At 46.4% G+C, this 21,654-nt stretch overlaps 1 protein-coding gene across 1 annotated transcript in view; it reads left to right on the top strand.

Moving 5' to 3' along the window:
* The window catches only part of NAV2 (neuron navigator 2), a 365,374-nt gene that overhangs the window by 139,924 nt on the left and 203,796 nt on the right, over positions 1-21,654 (top strand). Inside the window, 3 exon segments of the mRNA XM_032488868.1 lie at positions 3,676-3,748; positions 14,374-14,638; positions 18,758-18,826. Of these exon segments, the coding sequence (XP_032344759.1) occupies positions 3,676-3,748; positions 14,374-14,638; positions 18,758-18,826 (407 nt within the window).

Genomic DNA, 21,654 nt, shown 5'->3' with positions numbered 1-21,654 from the left:
GTGATGACCCGAGTTCTTATTTTCAGGTCTCACGTTTTCTGGGAGTGCAGTCTGGCCATCTGGATAGTGTTCCGTGTTCCATCTCCTCTCTAGGAGGAAGCATTCTTGGTGCCCTTGGGCCTCCTCTCCCCACTGTTGAGGGAGATCCTAATGCTTGCCTTGTCTATATGCTCGGATTCTCCTGAAGTGGATGGGAGTGGGGTGGGGGGAGTGCTGTGCGAAATGGCTCTGTGGACCCTATAGAGAAGGATTAGGTAAATGTGGGCCCCTGGACAGGGAGGAGGACTCTGGACCACCACTGTCAAAAGAATCGAGCACAGTGCCTGCCACCGACCAGACATCTGCACAATCACGTTGATTGAATGAGTGATTAAAAGAATCACGTCACTCAGGTTTCTCACCCTTGGCACTGCTGACATTTGGGATTGGATAATTCCTTGGTTGTGAGGGAACTGTTCACTGAGTTGTAGGATGTTGAGCAGCATCCTTGGCCTCTCCCCCATCAAATGCCAGTTCCCCTCAGGGTTGTGACAAGCCAAAATGTGGCCAGACTTGGCCAGATGTCCCCTGCGGAGCAAAATTGTTGTCTTCCTTTCCCAGTGGAGAACTACTGATCTAAATTACGAAATTCATTGACAGAAAGGTAGGACTTTGGAAAATCAACAACAAGAGGAAGTATTCGAGCTAATGTATCTATAATTATCCGCCTCCTCCTGCCTTTTAATAGAATATATAACATTTATAAAGAAAGGATGAATTGAAATGCACAAGGCTAACCTTACAGGAAGAAATCACCCCAGACTTTAAATGATGCTACATACATTGAATGCTCCATAAATGTGACAAGGAAATGCACTTTATGCTCCTTGGAAGGAAGGTTCTATAGAATCACAGTGTTGTAGTAGAGCAGTGCTTTTCTAAGATATGTTGGTAGGTATCCGTTTTTTGGTTTTTGTTTTTGTTTTTTTTTAATCATCCAGCGTCACATTGCCACACTATTGCTGAGAAAACTTAACCTACCCGTGTCCGCCCAGCTCTGTGACACTTCCTGGGAGAAACATCAAGTGCACTATTTTTGATTTTGCATTAATAGATTCAGGGGTGGTCACTTTTTCTTTTTCTTGTTTTTCATGGGGGTACAATTGCCAGAGCTTCCCTTATGAGCTGTTTGCAAGACTTTACATTAAAAGAAGTGGGATAGGATTATAGGAAGAGACAAATGGTAGAAAAGGAATTTTATCATTTTACCATGATTTAAATACCTAGTGCCTTTGTGTGGGAGCCACAAGTCCTTTTGAGTGGTTTTGGTATCTTACCACTGTGTACAGTACCAGAAATGAGGACTGATATTTTCTCACTGAGAGAGATGATTTTTATTACAAACGGAAGCCAATTGCTCTGGAATACCTTCCACAGGGTCCTCCCAGCCATTCTCTTCCTTCTTTGCTCACCTCCGCCCCCACAACCCACCTTCCAAGGTGGTAGCACCTGGTTGTCACTGTCAGTCATCCTGTGCTGGAAAGAAGAAAGGAAAGTTCAAAGCTGTCTCATTTTTTCCTCCCTCTTTGTAAGAAATGATTTTCTGCGATGGTGGCAGGCCTAACCTATAGTATCAGTATTTATTTCATGTACAGGAAATTGCATTCTGGCCCTTTTTCTAAAGATGAAAAAATGTCTCCCAGATGAGGATCCTAGAAGGTGAGCTGGGAAAGAGATGGGGACCTGAGCTAAAAAATGCAAGGTTGGAGCGACCTCAATCTCAGGGTTGAGTGGATTCTTTAAATCTGGATGCAGTTTTATTCAGGTGTCCCAGAGCTTAATTTAACATGTTTGGAAGCTGTGAAGACTGTGAAGAGCTTAATTTAACATGTTTGGAAGCAGAGGAGGAAAATGACAGATATCAGGGCACGGTGGACATGAACTTGAAGAAGACTGCCTTGGAGCAGACTCTACTCAAATTCGAGTTCTTAAGTTATCATATGTTCCAACAATGTGACTCCAGATATCTGGAGAAAACTCTAATTTAAAAAGATACATGCACCCCAGTGTTCACAGCAGTACTATTTACAGTAGCCAAGACGTGGAGGCAACCTAAAAATGTCCATCGACAGATGACTGGATAAAGAAGCTGTGGTATATTTATACAATGGAATATTACTCAGCCATAAAAATGAATGGAATAATGCCTTTTGCAGCAACATGGGTGGACCTAGAGATCATCATACTAAGTGAAGTAAGTCAGACAGCGAAAGACAAGTATCATATGATATCACTTATATATGGAATCTAAAATGTGGTACAAATGAGCTTATTTGCAAAACAGAAATAGACTCAAGACAGAAAACAAACTTATGGTTACCAAAGGGTAAAAAGGGAGGAGGGATAAATTGGGAGTTTGGGATTAGCAGATACTACTATATATAAAACAAGGTCCTACTACATAGCACAGGAAACTACACTCAATATCTTATAATAAACTATAACAAAAAATATGAAAAAGGGTATGTATGTATAACTGAACCACTATGCTGTACACCAGAAACTAACACAACATTGTAAATCAACTAGACTCCAACTGAAAAAAAAGTAGGGCTTTTAAAATGGAGACACTTCACCCTCTGTGGCTATGAAGGAGCCACCAGGATCTTGTTTGAGAAAGGGGAAAGAGAATGGGCACAAGTACACTGTTCAGGGCAGTCATTTATTAGTTCAAAACCAGCCCTATGGGTTCAATAGTGGTTTGAGTTCATGAACATGTGGGTAGAGCCTAGGATAGCAGGTTGGGGGTAGGGGATGGGGGTGGAGATGAGGAAAATCTCCACTGTGAAATGCAGATTGTGTGAATTTCAAAGATCCCTGTGCCAAGTCAAAAGCAATTTCTTTTATTTATGGTCACCATTGACATGAATGGAGCCCGAACATTTTCCAGTAGACCAAAAAATAATTAGCCCTGACAACTGAAGTCAAATCAGACCTTTGGGAATGACCTAATTGTTCTTTCCTGAGGGCTGGATGTGAACTTGCCTTTGGCCGTAGCATCAGCCCTGGAAAGCCTGGGAGGTCTCCCAGACCCTGGTGGGATTAGGTCCCTTTTTGCCACAGCAGACACAAAGGACAGAGGGGTTTGGTGAGTTTCCAGCTCTCCCTGGTCCTCTGCAATGCCTGCCATCCTGAGAATTTTGTGAGTTAACACTACCCAGATTCCTGCTGAAATTCCCATTCACTCATTTTATATTTGACTGCCTACCTCCTTGGTGGTGGCTGGAAATTTCTCTCAGCTGCTGGCAGGCGGATGGGTCTTCTAACCTTGTCCCCACCTCCATTTTTCTGGCAGCTGCTCAAGTTTTCAGGATAACACTGGTGACAGTCATCAACACTAGTGCTCCAATTCCAGCCCGGTTATTTTTGCAGCGGTGAGCAAGCCAGGCTCTCAACTTTTGGCACTGTGTGGTTGGGACATTAGGTAACCCTTTCCTCTGCGAGTACAAGGGAGAGTCCTGACCTGCATCCATCCATCTATCCATCCGGTGTCTCCATGTCATCTTCCTCTTTGAGAACCTTAGCGAATGCACAGTGAACCCTCTCTCTGACATAGCCCTTTGTTCCTAATAAGAGGTGGCTCTGGAGGAGGCTGAACGTTTATTGAGTGTATATTGTTTTCTTTCCCCCCCCTAGATTGAAAACATAGATGCCTGCTTGAATTTCCTGGCAGCTAAGGGGATAAACATCCAGGGGCTGTCTGCCGAAGGTGAGTCAGAGCACGCCGTGAAGCTGCCCTTTCATCGTTAGAAATGCCCACCTGTGACTTTTTGATGATGTTTATACAGTGAAGCCAATGGGTGCGGGTGGCCTCTTCTGGTCTTGTTTCTTACTGGTTTTGAGGCAGCTTGATGCTTGTCTACACTTGAGGCTGCAAACTTTTTGACAACCTAGAGAATCGCTCCAAGAGTGCCGATCCAACCGTGCCAGCCGTGTCTTCAGGAAACTGAGGGAGCAGTGAAGACCGAGCTGCTTCTCTTTGAGAAGGGCTTACTCAGATAACGCTGGTTTGATTCACACGACTGGCAGTTCAGTTAATTATCAAGCCAGTCCTTATCTGTGGGAGAGAGAACACTTAACCATAGAACATATTTAAACTGTACAAGTTCCCAGGGAAAAATGCCTAATCCTTTATCTCTTACTTTTATTAGAAGAAGCAGCACTTTTCCTAGCTCAAAAAAAAAAAAAAAGCACATGATTTATGAATGAGATGTTCCATTTTGATGTCCTGATTAGTTTTTAATTAACTCCAATTTGGTGGCTAATTAACACATTAGCGTGTGCTGGTGGTTGGCTGTTCAATTAGGTGCTGGTCTGGAGATGGCTGGTCTGAATTCTTAGCCTCCTCAGGCAACATCTCACTCTGGAAACTCACTCTCTCTCCTGTTGTAAATACAAGCAGCTGCCGTCGGCCCCGGCATCCTCCCAAACTCATTAGGCTGCACCTGCCTCCAGTTTTCCCAGAACAGGTAGAGCCGTTTGGGCTTCAGGTGACACCACCTTTCCCTAGCGTGGTTGTGTTTTGAAAAGCTGCTCGTTAGCCTCCAAGCTGGTGGTCGGCTGGGAGGCAGGGAGCAGTGCAGAAGGACACGGCCCAGTGGAGCAGGTAAGTTTGCAAATGTGATCTGTTCAGGGCCTGTTCCCTGCCTCTGCTCTGCTACGTGGTTTTCCTGGCTATGTTTCTGGATTGTCGGCTCTTCCAGTATTGGTGGGGTGGGGGCACTGTTGGCGTCTCATGGGTGTGTCATGTCTCTGAATGGGACATGTTGGGATTCCCCAGGTGGGACCTCTAATAGTCTGGGCCTCTCCCAGGTCAGGCATAGTCACACCACTTCCAGAGATCTCTGAGACAGCCATCAGATGGTCAGCCTTAATCTCAGCTCTGAGAGAAGCTTCCACGGAGAATTCCCTTGCCCTGGGGTGTGGGCCGTCCTCTATGGGGACGAATGAGATCTGGGTTGAATGGCACGTAGCCTGCACGATGCTGGAGCATGGGGATTGGTTGTGGTGTTTCCGTGGAGAGGTGGGGAGATGAATATTTCTGTTCCAAGGAGCACGGTACTTCCTCCTGGAAGAGAGTTGTTGTGCCGGTGTAGGGGGCAGGCAATCACTTCCTAGTTCCTGGGAGGGATTGGATCTCAGGCCTGTGCCCCCCCGGCAGGGGCCTTACAAATTCATGCTTAGCAGAAAGGGCTCTAGGGGATGCGGACTTGGGAGGCCAGCTCCATCCCATGTGGCCTGGAGGTGACCCCTGGCCACCCTGCCATCTGTCTACCCTTTGTCCTGCCTTCTCTTTGTCCTGTCCCTCCCCCCACTTTGCCTCATCGTCTCTATACTTTAAGGCATAGAGAATCTACTCAGTAAATATTATTAAATGAAAAAGTACCAACTGTGCTTCCAAGGCTTTTACCTGCATCTGCTCCAGCTCTTAAAACTGGTGTTGGAGTTTATAATAGGCTGAGTTACAGATGAAGAGGTTTTGGCTTAAAGAAGTTATGAGTGACATCCTAAGGCTGTAGTTAGTGGGCAGCAAAGCCAGGATTTGAACCCAGGTCTGTGATCTCAGAGTTCACGTTCATGGTGTCTTTGGGGACAGGTGAATAAAATCTAGGTATACCATGTACAGGTGAAAGAAAAAAAAAAAGATCTAGAACCCTTTGTTGGCTGGAACACTGTCTCAGGTGATGCTGGGCAGCCTGTGGAGGCGTATCATGCAGAGACACTCAGCCCCAGCCCTTCGTCCAGAGTGGAAGGTATTCCTTCTGAGTTTCTGAGCAGACAAGGCAGACTGTAACCAGTGTGTTGAGGAATCAGTTGCTGGGGTATAACTATGAAGTGGGTTTACCAACTGCCACCAGTGGTGCTATGTTGACTCCCATCTTTCCACCCAGGTCGAGACTCACTAATGTGTTGGCCAGTCACGTGCCAGTTATCTGAACAGTTTTATGTTACTACTTATGACCCTGTCTTGTTCTTTTTTAAACTTCAGTCTCAAACTCCAAGCTCTTTTCCCCCAGCTCCCCGAGTGCAAGTGGCTTTGGAAGGTTGAAGGGGGATGGAGGTGTGATGACTTGACTTTGTTTCCTTTCCCTCATTCCTGCACCTGGGCCTCCAGGACTGGAGCAGCATCAGAGAAAGCAGTGTTCTGCTGATGGTGAAGTTGCTATCCTCCTCTTGGGTAGTCGTCATTGCCACTGTCCCTGCACGGGAATCTCTGCCTGCTCAGGGCCTTGGTAGTCTGTTGTGAGATTGAACCAGCCTTTCCAGCTCACCCCCAGCTGGTAGCATTCACATCCCATCCTTCTGATTCAGCCCTCTCCCCTAACACCCCCCCCCCCCCACTTTTTAAATGGAGGTCCTGGGGATTGAACCTAGAACCTCACACATGCTAAGCATGCGCTGTACCACTGAGCTATACCCCACCCATCCTGGGCCCCTTTTGTCCCTACACTAAGGTGGTCCTGGTAAAGCCATAGACCTCAGGTTCATGATCCCCGAGTTACCCACCATGGAGTCAGCAGGAAGGTGTGCGCTCTGTCTTACACTTGCAGTAAACAGAACGGGCCTTCTGTCACCTGGAAGTCCCCACTATACAATCTCCTTTCAGCTCTTTTCCTCAGATTTAGGTGGCCAAGAGGCAGACCTGCCAAGTCTCTGCTAAGCAGAATTCCCAGCTGGGCATGAGAGTGCCAGTGCCACCACTTGGAGTGATTCTCCTGGAGCCTCTAGCCCCTTGACTTTAAGCTGTGCAAGGACCTCACCTTCTTGCTTTTTGGTGAGGGGAGGAAATAACCCATCTCTCTGATCATCACCCTCACCACCCTCAATGACAGTCTCTCATCTAGATCTCTCATACTGATTTTGGGCAGGGTGGGGAGGGATGATGGTGATGGTCTTTAGTAGTAAGACCAATTCTGGACCAGTGCAGTCTTACGGGAGGGTGACTGGCCCCAATGTTTATCGGTTCCTTGAACTTAAAAAGCAAGGGTACTTGGAGCCTTTTATTTTATCCTCAAATGGACTTTATTCATCATTGCAGGGTTACAGGAAAGACCTCATTTGACCTGTTAAATTATTGGAATGGAAACCATGTACTGAGAACTCACCACATGTCAGTCACTGAGATAATAAGCACTGTGCACATTTTATATCTTACTTAATTTCCACAGCAGCCTTCTGAAGCCCGTATTTGTATTACCTCATCATACAGATGAGGAAACTAAGGCCCAAAGTGATTGTTACGTGTGGCGAAAGAGAAGCCCACATGGTCAGCCCTGGCCAAGCTACTCATACCTGCTGGTTCAAAGGCCTGGTGTTTTCTCCTGCTCACCACTCTCTGCGCTTCCAACCACCTGCCTCACTACTAGAAGAGCATTAGAGTGTTTAAAGAAATAATGCTTTTGTTTTAATGCTTGTTGTTTTCCTTTTGAAGCTGATTGAGTGCCCCAAGGCTCCGCCTCTGATGAAAAAATAAATCAGCAGTTGGAAAGTCCCATAGGTACATCTCCACCCTTCTGCAGTGACTAAAGCTCAGTTTGGAACGGGAGGGTGTGTGCACCTGTCCTTGAAGCATTTCAGCAGCTCAGGCCCTGCCCTGACCTGCCTGTGAGAAAGCCACAGAGAGCCTTTGTTCCGGGGCACAGATAGCCAATGCCTGCGAGCAGGGGCTGCCGGCCAGGGGAGCCCCATGGAGGTGCTGCTGTTCTCTCCCACCCCCTCTGTGTTCCTCAAGGTTGGATTCATCTGTTTGCTCTTGGAGACTTGCCAGAGTCCCGTGAGCTTTGGCCTCTCCCTGCCCTGGGTGATTTTCAAGATCCTTCAGCCCCTCCCCAACACACACTCCACCTGTCATGACCATCTGTAAACCTGTCCCTGTGAGGAAGGATGGCCTTTACCCCTGGGAGTTTTGAGAACACCTGGGGTTTATGCTCCCTCGCCCTGAGCCCATCCTCCTGCAATGGGAAAGCGGAGGTCTGGAAGGAAAGGCATATCACATTTAGTTAAGCACACATTTGCCGGGCACATCCTATATACCATGCATGGGGCTGGGTACCAGGGTACACAGAGAGTCATGTCAGTTGTACAAAACTAGCTTTCATTCCAATTAATAAGATTGCTATTGAAGGGAAGGTATAGCTCAGTGGTAGAGCACGTGCTTAGCACGCACAAGATCCTAGGTTCGATCCCCAGTACCTATATTTAAAATAATAATAATAATAATAATAAGAGAGCTGTGCTAATGGTATGTAGAGGATCCAGCAGTACCCAAAGAATGGCAACAGTCAGCGTGGCCCAGGGCAGTCAGGGGACTTCAGAGGCGGCCATGTTTCCCCTGAGTTTAGTAGGTTGAATAGGCATACATCAGGCAGAAAAGGAAGGTGAAGGGAAATTTAGGTAATGGGGCATAGGTAATATGATGGGGACAGAAGACTGGCTTTTTATCAGTCTGGCAGACTGGAGAAAGAGGCAGGAAGATGCTTTTGGAGTATATATGCTTTTGGAGTCTATATGCTTTTGGAGGAAAGTTGGTTGCTGGCTTGATGCGCTCAGGCCCGGGTTTGCTACCCTGCTGGTCAGAGACCCAGATGCTGAGCTGTCTCCTCTTTTCATCCTGAGCCAGAAGGAAGGAGGTCTTTCTGGACCATTAGGGTAGAAACAGCAGGTGGATCATTTCTGTTTCCATCTGCCCACATCACCTGAGTTTGGAGTGTGTGGGACCTTTTCTGCCCCTCACCAGCACCCTGTAAGCTCTGCTCCCACCTCCTCGTCCACCTGCCCTAGGGGGTAGGGTCACTGCCAGGCTTGGTGAGCAGTGCACAGAAAGGCTGCGGAGTGGGGTGGTTACGTGGTGAGTGCAGGTTGTGTAGATGACCCGTCCTGGGGAGTAATGACCTGGAATCCACAGCCTCAAATCAGCCGCATGACCTCACACTGTGACTTCAGGGGACTGGAGGGGAACCTGAGACTGCAGTCTGAGTCCCTTCCTTTGTATTAGATTATTCTGATGCCTGTGCCTTAGTAGTAAACCAGGCCTGAGGTTTGTTCTAAATAATGTTGAAAGAAAATGACTGTTATCCTCCAGCCTTACCCAGCATTCCCTACAGCATCCATGCAGATTAGTACCAGCCGGTGGGAGTGGAGATCAGTCAGAGCCCAAGGAGATTAAGACTCAAAGCAATCCTGAGTTCTAGTGGAAACTGGACTATGTCCTGTGTCATTTATTCCTTAGTTTACATGGGGGGGGGTGCCCAGGAGAGAGGAGAACAGGGTTCTCGTGCTGGTTTACAGCAGCCTAGCTCATGTCTCCTTTGACAAGCCCTATCTCTCTAGGTCTACATTTTTTTCCCCTTCTCTACAAATCAAGAGGGTGAGGCTAGTTGATCAGAAACAAAATGATGCTCTTTTTTCCCAAAGCTTTGGGAAATGTCAAGAAGGAAACATTTTTGTGGGTTGGTGGATTTTGTTTTTACACGGCCCGTGGAGTCGGCTTACCAGGCCTCCTGGAACATAGACAAATGCCACTTGGAAATAGGAAACAAACACAATTCTAGCTATTTTGGAGACTGTCTCTAACCGACCACCCATGGCATAAACTTTGTGCCTGTCAACCCCAGACAGAGCATCCACCATTCTTGAGTCCTGTGTTCTGAAAAGAAAATGTAACAGTCCAAACATCCGCCAACTGGTAGGTAGATAAACAAAATGGGTTCTCTCCATATAATGGGATAATGCTCAGCAGTATAAGGAAACAAACTCTTAAGTGCTCGCACATGGATGAACCTTGAAAACATGCTCAGCACTAGACGCCAGATGCAAAAGACTACACGCCACATGATTCCATTTGTAGGAAATGCCCAGAATAGGCAGACCTACAGGAGCAGTGGATTCGAGGTTGCCTGGGATGGGTTTGAGAACTGATCGCAGATGAGCACTTTTCAGGGTGATGGAAATATTCTAAAACTGGAATTTACTAAACTTACTAAAAATTATTGTACACGTGACTTTATAATGTACATTATACCTCAGTAAAGCTTGTTTGTTTCTAAAGGCTCACCATTGGATTTTTCTCTAAAATGGGATTATTCATGATTGCTTTTCCTCTGGAAGCCTGTGACTGGGGCACAGAGGAGATGTGTGGGAAGGAGGGGCAACTTCTTAGGCTTCTTGTAGGTGAAGGGCCCTGGGCTGAGTTCTGAGGAGGCTGCAGGTACAATGACCATATTTTCTGAACCAAAAAGGGAAGTACAGAGTTGGGAGTGCCCCAGGTGCCTTGGACTTACTTTCTCATTTAATCCTCTGTTAATTCTCGTACCAGCCCCATGGGAAAGGTGCAGCACACATGTGCCCAGCGTAAAGAAGAAACTGAGGCTCAGAGTGGTTGAATCTTGCAAAAACTTTGAAGTCTGTAAAGGATGGACTATGAAGATTCAAATCCAGGTCTTTTTGGCTCTGACAGTCAGTGATCTTTCTAATAAGAATGCTTCCTTCTAAGAAAGAGTGTATTTATGGGAGCACTGGGCTCTTTCACAAATAAAAAGATGTTTCAGGGAATAATAGAACAGACAGTTATGAACAATAAATGACTTAATACCCATAGCAGACAGCGAATGTGGCATAGTGCCAGTTCTGTTCACCTGCCCGGCGTGGCGCTGCTGGGTTATGAGGATGTTAACGTGGATGTGCCTGCTTTCTGCAGGGGACAACCCCTGAGTCCTTGGATCTGCTCAATTGTTCGTTCCTTCCTTCTTTGTTTTTTCTCGTGTGGTTTTTTGTTTTTAATGTATTATGGAATGTCTAGAAGAAGAGTAAAGAATATTTACGTGCCCACGAGCTAGCTTAATAAATAAAACATCTGGTGTGCTTTTATTTATTTTTTTAAATTAAAAAAATTTTTTTATTGAGGTGTAGTCAGTTTACAATGTTGTGTCAGTTTCTGGAGTACAGCACAATGCCTCAGTCATACATGAACATACACATATTCATTTTCATTGTCTTTTTCACAGTAAGCTACTAACAAGATATTGAATATACTGAGGTGTGCTTTTAAATTCACGACACATGATGGGTATGCAGGTAAGCTGAGTTACATCGCGTGGGGAGACTTGGCTTTGAGCTGGAAAAACCTAGATTCAAATCCCAGCTCTGGCATTTATTACCATGGAGAAGTAGTCACAAATGTTTCTGAGCCTTTGTTTCCCCTGCAGTAAAAGATGATAATACTCATTTCCAGGCGGTAGGGACTGAATAAGATCATGTGTGTAAAAAGTTTAACTCAATACATACTAACAAGTAGTAGCTCTTGTTATTCTAAACTGGATAATCTGCCGGTAATTATAAAAGGAACAAAAATCTTACGTAGATCTCATCTACGTGGTTATAGTTCTTTTTTCACCCTTCAAGGAATTCAGTTTTGAGGGGAAGTTGTTTCCCCAGGTTCCCTTGTAATGGGGCAGGACCCTGGGCGGCCCTCCCGGGACGCACCCCTCCCCCTATCCTGTGCTGCACTCCTCTCTGAAGTACCTAGATTACAGCCACCCAGAATGGCTGCCCTCATACTAAAGCACATTCTGGTGTCAGGGAGGAAAGAAGGCAGCCCCTGAACGTTCACAGAGGTTTATCAGGAGCTCTGTTCCTTGGAGTCTTGCAATAAAACTCCCTGCTACCCCTCCCCAGATCAGGCTTACAGTCTTGAGGCATTAGCCTGCTGTGACCCCCTTTGCCTGGCAAAGAAACAAAGCTGTTCTTTCTGCTTCACCCAGAATTCTGCCTCCGGATTTCAATTTGGTGTTGGGGCACAGAGGCCAGGATTCGATAACACCTTAACAGGTCCTCACCTGCCTGTCAGCTCTTGATTTTTCCCTGCCTCCCGTCACTGTCCAGATGAGTGACTGGGGTCGTGTCACTTAATCCTCCATCTTCCCATGAGTCAAATGCCCGTTTTAAAGAAAACTGGAGTGGGGGGGGGAGGGTGTAGCTCAGTGGTATAGCACATGCTTAGCAAACGAGCTCCTGGGTTCAATCCCCATTACCTCCATTAAAAAAAAATTCAATCCTCGGTACCTCCATTTAAAAAAAAAACATCACCCCCCCCCAAAAAAATAAGGAGAGGTGGTTGATAACAAGTACCCTCTCCTTTGAAAAAAAAAAAAACAAAGAAAACTGAGGCTCAGAGAGGTTGAATCTTACAGAAACTCAGTCTATAAGCTGAATCAGCCCCTCCAAGCCCCACATTCTGTGACGATGTCCCTGTAAGAACATTTAGAAGCGGCAGCAGAGCAGGCCACAGGTGTGTTCTGTGGTTTCCTTAGGGTGGAGGAGGAGGTGGAGCTGAAAGGTTAAAGCTGAACCACCCAGAGAAACGAGGGGGCGGGCTTTCGGGAGACTTTCCGACCTCTGCGGAACCCTCTCTGCTCCCCGCATTGCATACAGTGGTTTGCGATTATCTTGGCTTGTCCAGGTCAGCCCTGGCTCACACCTGTTGTCCTGATGTAATTAAGAGCTTCCCATATAAAATAGATGAACAACAAGGACCTACTATATAGCACAGGGACTATATTTAATTTCTTATAATAACATATAATGGGGAAGAGTCTGGAAAAGAAAGTATGTATATGTGTAACTAAATTGCTTTGCTGTACACCTGAAACTAACATTGTAAATCAACCACACTTCAATAAAAAAACAAAATTTAAAAAAAAAGAGCTTCTCCCTTTCACTCCCCAAAATATCATAATCTGCATGGTAAATTATAAGGTCACCCTAGTAAAGAAACCATCATTTTTAGATCATGGAGCCGGAGCTGCATGGGAATCTCAGGATTCTGGGGCTGTGGTTGTCATACCGTAACCAAGACCAGTGAAGGACTTGACTGATGACAATCTGCTTCCATACATACGCTCGTTTGATCTGCAAAACAACCTTGCATAATGGAACAAGCTGTGTCAGTATTGTCATTTAAGGCCCAGCGAGATGAGGTGACTTGCCCAGGATTGCACAGCTTGTAAGTGGTGGAGTGGAACTCAGGGCTTTGGTTTTCCCAAAGCTGGGCTTCTGCCAGTTGTGTCCCACAATCAGAACATGCTGGCTCCCGAAGCAGTGAAAGTTGGACTCCAGTAGTTTGTATTGCCAGTTTCTTCAGAGCCTGGAAAGAGGAACTCTTCAACAGGAAGTAATTCAGCCTGACCTCGTCAGCCAATCACACCCCGGGGTGCTGGCAGGCTTACAGGGAGTGGGGCTGGTTTCTGAAAGGACCCCATTCATACCTTCTGCTTCTCTACTGGTCCTTGGCGGAAACTCCGGTTCCTTTATCAGCATCCTCTTCCCCAGCCTGGGGCTAACCTGGAGGTCTGTGTGACCCTCGCAGGCAAGGGAGGCCTCCCTTCCTCCAGCTCCACTCCCTCTAACCCCCTTGCCAGTTCAGAAAAAGAAATTCAGCCTAAGGGTGGAAGCAAAGCAGAGGAAAGCAAAGCTTCCCCCCAGGCTCCTCCTCCTCTGTCCCTCGAGCTGGGTGGCCCTATCACTTCACCCTCAGGGTCAGTTTAGACCTTGGCCATCAGCATCTGATGTTAACTGCATAAAAGGAGGGATTGCTTTGCATCCAAATCCTCTGCCTGTGAATAAATATTTTATTCCCTCTCTGCGACTCTTTATGCATGCCTCGAGGCAAATACATTTTAACATCTGAAAAAAATTCTGTCTGGAGCAAAAATTTTCACATCCCCAACTCTGCACGAATTTCCTATAAGAGAATTTTTGCGTGAGTTCTCTATGGAAGCAAGCCCTATTACCTATCCCCACACCCACCCCAAATTCAGGTTATTTATTCAGCAAGCAGGAGAGACTCAGGGCCATAGGTCTGAGGGAAGGATGATTGGGTAACGCAGGGCAGGAACTGTGGAGCAGTCCGGCAGCCACTTGGCACACTTGAAGTGGCTTGAGGCACAGAGCACGGACTTAGCAGAGCCACGTGGAGACCAGTGAGTTCCCCCGCTGCCTCTGTCCTTGTATCGCTCGTGCTGCCTCCCGGACAAGCACAGACTTGCTTGGGACTCTGACTTTTCTGGTGGTGTCCTGAGAATTTCCTCGGCCAGACATCCCAGTTGCAACTTGCCTCACATCTCCACGCCAATCCCAGTAGGGAGAATAAACTAATTTCTTTGTGGTCTCAGCCTGATTTTAATTGACTGTGATACCAATTAGGTGTTGGGGAAATCTGTCATCTCCTAGAGGAACTAAACTCAAAGGAGGGCTGAAGCAGCCTACTGAAGGGACCGGGAAAAGGGCTCCCCAGAAAGGATTCTTCCCGCTAACCCGCATCTCTTTATTGTCTTGCAGAAATCAGGAATGGCAACCTCAAGGCCATTCTAGGCCTCTTCTTCAGCCTCTCCCGGTACAAACAGCAGCAGCAACAGCCCCAGCCCCAGAAGCAGCACCTCTCCTCACCGCTGCCGCCCGCCGGGTCCCAGGCGGCCGGGGCCCCCTCGCAGTGCCAGGCTGGCACTCCCCAGCAACAGGTGCCAGCCACCCCTCACGCCCCGGGCCAGCCTCACCAGCCAGCGCCACATCAGCAGTCAAAAGCACAAGCGGAGATGCAGTCCAGGTGGGCTCCTCGCCAGCTGAGAGTTCTGCTTTTCCAGGGGTCTTCCGCCCCGCTGACCACACCCTAGCCCGCACTGAGCGTGTTTTTCATTTGTGCTTCCTTGGTGCTGAGGACTACTGGTCATTTGTGGGGAATGAGCGTGACCTTGAAGTGGATGGATGCGCCTGGCGGAGATGTGTCCTTTTCTAGATCAGAATCGCCAGCAGCCAAAGCTAATTAGCTGCTCCTGCCTTAACTCTGCCCTATTACACGTACACATGCTCTTAGGCAATAAACAACCCCTAAAATAGACTTCAGACTTCTGCGTGTCTGCCTCCAAGCTGGGTGTTCAGTGTTATATGTGCAAGTAATTTCACTGAGTGGAGGCAAAAGGTCTCCAGCAGATGCCTCTGCTTTGCTATAGGAGAAATGCAGAAGAAAGATGGCAAGGGGTTTTTAGCGGGGAAAGAGGTAGCCCCCTTCCCTGTGAGGGCCAACATCCCCTGATGGGAGCAGTTATCATTAAAACGTGACTGAGTTTTGCTGACCTTAGAACCTGAGTAGTGGTGTCAGCTGTGATCCTCTGCTTTCTAGGTTAGGGCCTAGATTTTGTTGATGTTTCTAGAGGGACCGACCTTGCCAGTGGGACTCACTGTAGAATAATACACCAGATACACCAACGGAACACCAGGGCAGTTGCCATCTACCCTGTCATGATGCGAATAGTTGCATTCCTTAGCAACTCTGTAAAAGATCACCTTGTAACATATTTGTTCTAATGACAGAAAAAAAGGGGGGGATGAGGAACTAGAAAGTTTTTGATTCATAGGGAAGTTCTGGAGAAAAGCCCATAATAATTATTTTTCAAGTCATAAACCTTTAGCTATCAAACCTAAATGTCACTGATCAACTTGATTGCTTGGTTTCATTTAATATACACTAAAGAGAAATAGCTTTTTCTTTCCAGTCCCCCAAAGCCTCGGCATTAGTAATCATAAGGTTTCTCACTTACCTTCATCCTTGGTAGCCCGTTGTAGTTGCGCAGAGTGGTTCAAATAAAGTAGCTGCCTTACAGATGGTTACGGCTTTTCTCCCCATGAGAACTGCTGTTCCCCAGTTTTGATGGTGTTAAAACCAGCAGTGATAGATATGATGTAAATCAGTCTCCCTAATTATCTAATTATGTCCAGTTCACATTATGGAAACTAGTGTGTGGGCTGGTAGAGGTGCATTGACCAGCAATAAAGAATAGACAGCCAGGCAGCCAGCCTCTGCCCCTTTGCCCTGAAGCACCACCTGGGTGGGAGCCATTCTTTGGTGAGAGAGGTCCCCTCCCTGATGGAGTGGGATGATTGAATGATCAGAACGCCATCCCCCACACTGCATTCTGCAGAGGGCCTATTCCCTGGATAGTGACTTTCAGGGAGAGGCTTCTATGGGGGAAAAATTGGGAAATAATCTGGGTTCAGTTGTTCTGTTACTTCAGGGAACTACTGAGATCCTGGAATCTGCCAATATGCATTCATTTATCCAGTTAGTGTTTGAATGCCTTCTGTGTGCCAGGCACTGTTCTAGGTACTTGGGGGTCAAGGCGAAATGAGATATCTAAGGTGCCTGCTCTGGCATTCTACTGGAGGAGGCAGGCAAATGAAAGGGAAAGAGACATATCAGATAGTGGTGCTACAATCAGATGATGAGATTCAGAGGGATTGGGTTAATAACTTAGGTTGGATTGGTAGGAAGGTTTCTTTGAGGACATGACACCAAAGTGGAACTATGAATGACAAGGAGCTAGCCAGGCAGGTGTGGAATAGATGAGGCAGAGGGAGCAGCTGGTGCAAAGGCCGTGTGGTGGGAGTAAGCTTGGCAGGTTGGAGGAGCAGAAAGAAGGCTAATGTGGCTGGAGTTCAGTGGGTAAAGGGAAGTGGGAGGTGCAAGCAAAGAGGGCTGCCACCACTTACGTGGGAGACAGTGTGAGTGGTGTCCTCTGAAGCTGTGTAGTCCTGTAGCCCTGAAGCCAGGTCACAGAGAGACAATTAAACTGGGTAAAGTTCATATTTCATCCTAAAGCTAACAGGAAGCCATTGGAGAGTCTTGAGCAGGAGAAAGACTTGATTTGATTTACAGTTTTTTTTTTAAAAAAAAAAAAGTCACCTTTGCTCCTCTCTGGAGAATAAGACTATGGAGGAGCAAGAACAGAAGGGAGGACCCAGCTCAGAGGCTTCTGTGGTCCTCTTGATGACAGTGGCTTGGATCAAGGTGGTAGAGCAGATACAGAGATGGACCAGTTCTGGGCCATTTTGGAGGATGAGCCAACAGGACTACAGGCAGATTGACTCTCTGGAATGAGGGAGAGGAATCACAGGTAAAGGTTAGATTTCTGGCTTAAGCAGCTAGGAAAATGGTGATATTTATTAAGATAAGGAAGCTGGGGGAAGGAACATGTGTGCACAGAAGAGGGCATAGGAAGCATTCTCAAACTCAGCCACAGAACTCTTCTTGTTTTATAGAGCATCTCATTGCATAGGGTTTCCAGGAACATGTGTTGAGAAAACTCTGGGCTTGTGTCACTGGGCTGTGCCAGCCTGAGATATCCATTTCCATGGGAAGCATTTGTCTTCTGAAAAGAACCAGATGTTCCATTCAGGACACCCATCTCCCAGTAAGAAAAAACATCCTACCATTAGTAAATGCCTTACCTAAAGATGAGCCAAGTTCATTTAAGCCAGATTTTTAGATCCATTTATTCCAGAGTAGTTTCTGCCATCGTGGTGCCCCACTCTGTAATGTGGAGACAAATTTTGGAGTTACTGTATGTCCTCATTCATCCTTTATTTGGCTCAGATTGGGTTCCTTCTGCAAATGACTGGTTTTATCCATTATATACTAATACTTTCTAATTTTATTTCCAGAGAATATCTTGTTCTCAAGGTCTAGAAATACGATACCCCATGCTGATGCTCTAGCTGTAAATTTAAGAATAGTAAAATAGCTTCACTGGCTTAGTTCTATTGTATTTCTCTTCTCAAATTCTGACAAAGTCCCGAGGGTAATGGTTCAGACCCTTGATCATCAATGTCAAATGTTGACACAACACCCAGATACCAGGTTTGGGTTGCCCCTCCCTTAGAACTCTGCCAGATATGAACACACCTCAGTATCGTACCTCTTGGGATAGCAAATATTAAAACTTGGCAACTTTTCCATAATGTGTGTTAATGAAGCAGTTGGGGAAGCTGAGCAAGGAAATTGGAGGCATTGGCATGAAGGAATCAGAGCAGCTTCTCTTAAATTCAGCTCTTCTCAGTACCTTATGTGATGGCTGAGAACTTGACCCACACTCCACCTCATGAAATTCTTCCCCATCTATGTCTACCTTACATATTATCAGTATTTAGCTTTTTAGGAAAAATCCAGAAAATTGCTTTAAAAAAAAAAATTCATTCTCTGTTGTCTCTTTCTCCACTTCCTAACATTGCATTCCTCATCTCAGATCCTTTTATGAACATGGTATAGTATATATGGATGCAAGAAAGATAAATATTTCTATCTTTCACAAGGTAGTAAATAAATTTAACTTTTTTATGAAGTCCAACCATGATTCTTCATATTTATAAATTTATGGCTCAAAGCCCAGAATTTAGCAAGTTCAGAAGACTTTAAGACATTCCCAAGACCAGCAAACCTTGCAAACATCTCCACCCTTTTTTGGGGGGCAACTTTATGGGATATTCAGGATATTAATGGAAAAAGCACCCTGGTAGAACAAGCATGTGAAATCAAAGCTTCTAAATATGTTGGAAAGGCAAAAGTGTACTCGTCAGAGACCCCCAGCTTCAGCATCTTATTATGGAAGAAGGGCCTTATAGTGACTGATAGCAGAGAAGACATTTGGAATTAAAAGAAAAAGAAAGTCACACAAGTTCTTAGATAATCTTGATAGCAATTTCTTCACAGTGGAGATTTATCAAATCAGAGAAGTCAGACCTAGAAAGAAAGCTGCATGTTGTGGGAAAAGTGGGCGGGGGGAACCCTGGAGCCGGTCCCATTGTCACAGGACTCTGATTATTTGCTTGTGTGTCTAATGCATCTTCTCTCCCCTCACTCACCTCTTCCACTTTTTTCTTTCCTATCATGCAGTGCATCATCCAAGGACTCATCACAAAGCAAAATCATCCGCTTCACTCTCGGTCAGAAAAAGATCTCTAGGTTAGACTTTCTCCACACCCTGCAAAGCATGGTTTCAACCCAACTCCTCCTGCCCTTTGTTCTGGCTGCATTTCCTTTTGGTCCCTCTCCCTGTGTCATGTTTGCAGTTTGGGAAAACCCAACATGCTTTGGCTGATGACCCAATGTTGGAAAGTCGAGGGTGGCCGCGGGGTTGTTGAGGGTGGGGGGCATGCGTGTGTGTGTGTTTGTGTGTGTGACAGAGAGAGAGAGATTGAGTGTAAGTGAGGTTGAGTTGTGTGTGAGGTTTCTGCATTTCATTGATTTTTGTCTTTGATTGCTGGGGTGTCAAAGTCCATTCTGATTTGTAGAGAGATGAGTTTCTAGGTGGTTTTCCACAGTGGTTTTATCATGACTTTGGCTCCCTGCTCTGTCCTGGCCTGATCCCACCTCACCTGCATCTCATTTCTGTGTGTGATGTTTTTTGTTATTGTTGCTGTTGCTAAATTACTAATGTGAGATTAGTTTTTCTCTTGAGTTTTAAAGACCTGAAGCATGAATCCGATTATTCAGAGGGGACAAAGCAATAAGGCAGCTCTGTCTTATTTTTATTTCTGGATGCTCTTGTGTACCGTGGAGGGATCACCCCAGTTTCCTGAAAATAAAAATTAGGACTGCTCACTAATTAATTCTCTTGACTCAGAGTTTGGCATCTGCTGCATCCTCTGAGGACCCATTCCAGGGAATGGGAAATGGCAGTTACATCCTTGTATCTACTGTTGTTCTAAAGGTATCGACAGCTAACATTTATTAAATGCTTATCATGCACTAGTTTGAATACATTATCTTATTTAATCTTCACATCAGCCTTCTTGCGGTAAGTCATGTTATTATCCCCATTTTACAGATGAGCAAACTAAAACTTAAGTTCGGTAAGTTACTAAAGTCACACAGAAAGTGGAAAAACCCAAATTTGAGACCAGGTAATCAGAACCCTCACTTTAACCACTGTGTTAATCTCTCCCCTCAAGGAGGAGGACCTCCTTGAATTCTGGTCTTGATGTGGTTGTTAGGCTGCTTTTTAAAATCTCAGGCTTCAACCATTTCTCCTGGCCTTTTGCCTCCCATTGCCTTGTGGCATCCTGTCAGATGAAATCTCCGCGTTACGGCTGGTATTTCTTTTTCGTCAAACTCTCACTTAAAGCTAAAGGAATGCCCACGCTGCATCCCTCTCTGTATTTGCGTCACAAATATGGAACCCACTCTCTTAGGCTCTAAGTGGGTACCTTTTCTAATCAGAGTTAACTTTTTAAAAAAGCTTATGCAGGGGGAGGCCCGACTCAGGATCTTCCTGGCTGGGGGGAGACGCCACAGGGCGGTTGCTTCTCTGTAGAACAAGTCAGCATGTTACCCAGACTTGGTTCTGCATCTCATAGCCACATGTCTTAGCCAGCTCTGGTTGCTGTAACACATCACCATAGAGCAAGTGACTTAACAGAAATTCACTTCTTGCAGTTCTGGAGACTGGGAAATCCAAGGTCAGGGTGCCAGCGCGGTCGGGTTCTGATGAGAGGCCTCTTGCCGATTTACAGATGGCCGTGTCCCTGCGGTGTCCTCACAGGGTGGAGAGCAGGGAGAAAGCGGGCTCTCCTGCCTCTCTTCTGAGGCACTCATCCCATCATGAGGGCTCCACTTTTGTGACCTAATTACCTCCCAGTGACCCCATCTCCAGATACCGTCACGTTGGGGTGACAACATATGAATTTGCAGAGCGGGAGACACAGAGAGCCCATAGCAGCGTGCTGGAGAGTGACTGCTTTCCCTGACAGCACAGGCCCAAGTCAGACAGACCCCCACTGCACTGGTAAACTGGGTCCCCCCCCCTTTTTTTTTTGAGCATCACGCAATGTCCATACATAGGAAAGGAAGTGGGGGTGGGGACCTTGGCAGAAACCTGCAGTCTGGTGTTTGTTCCCACGATGCCAAGTTCTGGGAGAGAGAGAGAAAACAGGAGCTGGCTGGGGAAGTATCTAATTGGAAGCACATGCCCATCCGGTGAATGATCTGTTATCAGTCCCAGATGATGGAGGAGGAGGTGGGGGGGGGGGTGGGAATGGGAAGAGAGGAAGAACTGAAGGATGAGGGTGTGTCTGCCCTGCCCTGGGGGCATGCTGGGCATGGGGCTTCCGAGGTGACCGAAACCAAGGTCTGGCTTTCCGTCAGGGTCTTATCCCTCACCTAGGGTTTCTTTTGGACACATTGTTTCTGATGAGCCCAATAAAGGGATGTTCTTCATTTTATTATTTGCCTAACACTCATCCTTGCCTTACCTTCACCCCACTTCCCCGCCCTTAGCCTTGAGCACAATCTTGATAAGCATTTTAGCTGATCAGGCACCACCAAAAGTAGCAGTAAAGTTTGGTTGCCAAAAGAAACAGCCCTACCCCTCTGGCTGAGTAGGACACCTCTCCCAGAGCGCCAGAAATAGGTCTCTTGTTCAGGTGCAAACATTGATTGAACATCTGCTGGAGCCAAACACCTTGACAGGCAGCAGGAATGTTGAACCGGGTGGGAAGCCTCACCCTTGAGTCTCACCACAGGGAAGGGGCTTATGGAGGGAACTGGTGCAGGGTTGAAGGATTTCTATGAATTTCTGCCTTTGACCACGATATTGCCTCTGGGCATCCCTGGTGAGCCTCAGGTATTTAGGCTTATTCTGCCTGTGGGAAGTAGTGAAGCGTAATGATTAAGAGTGCAGCTTTGCAGTCAAACCTAGCAAACCTGGTTTTCACCACGTACTATGTTATGCAGGCCAATTATCTAATTTCCATGAGCCTGTGTTTCCTTATTGGTAAAATGGGGTAATCCTG

This window comes from Camelus ferus, chromosome 10 (assembly GCF_009834535.1).
Source record: "Camelus ferus isolate YT-003-E chromosome 10, BCGSAC_Cfer_1.0, whole genome shotgun sequence".
Lineage (NCBI taxonomy): Eukaryota > Metazoa > Chordata > Mammalia > Artiodactyla > Camelidae > Camelus > Camelus ferus.
The sequence above is the reverse complement of the archived record's forward strand: the minus strand, read 5'-3'. Positions and strand labels throughout refer to the sequence as shown.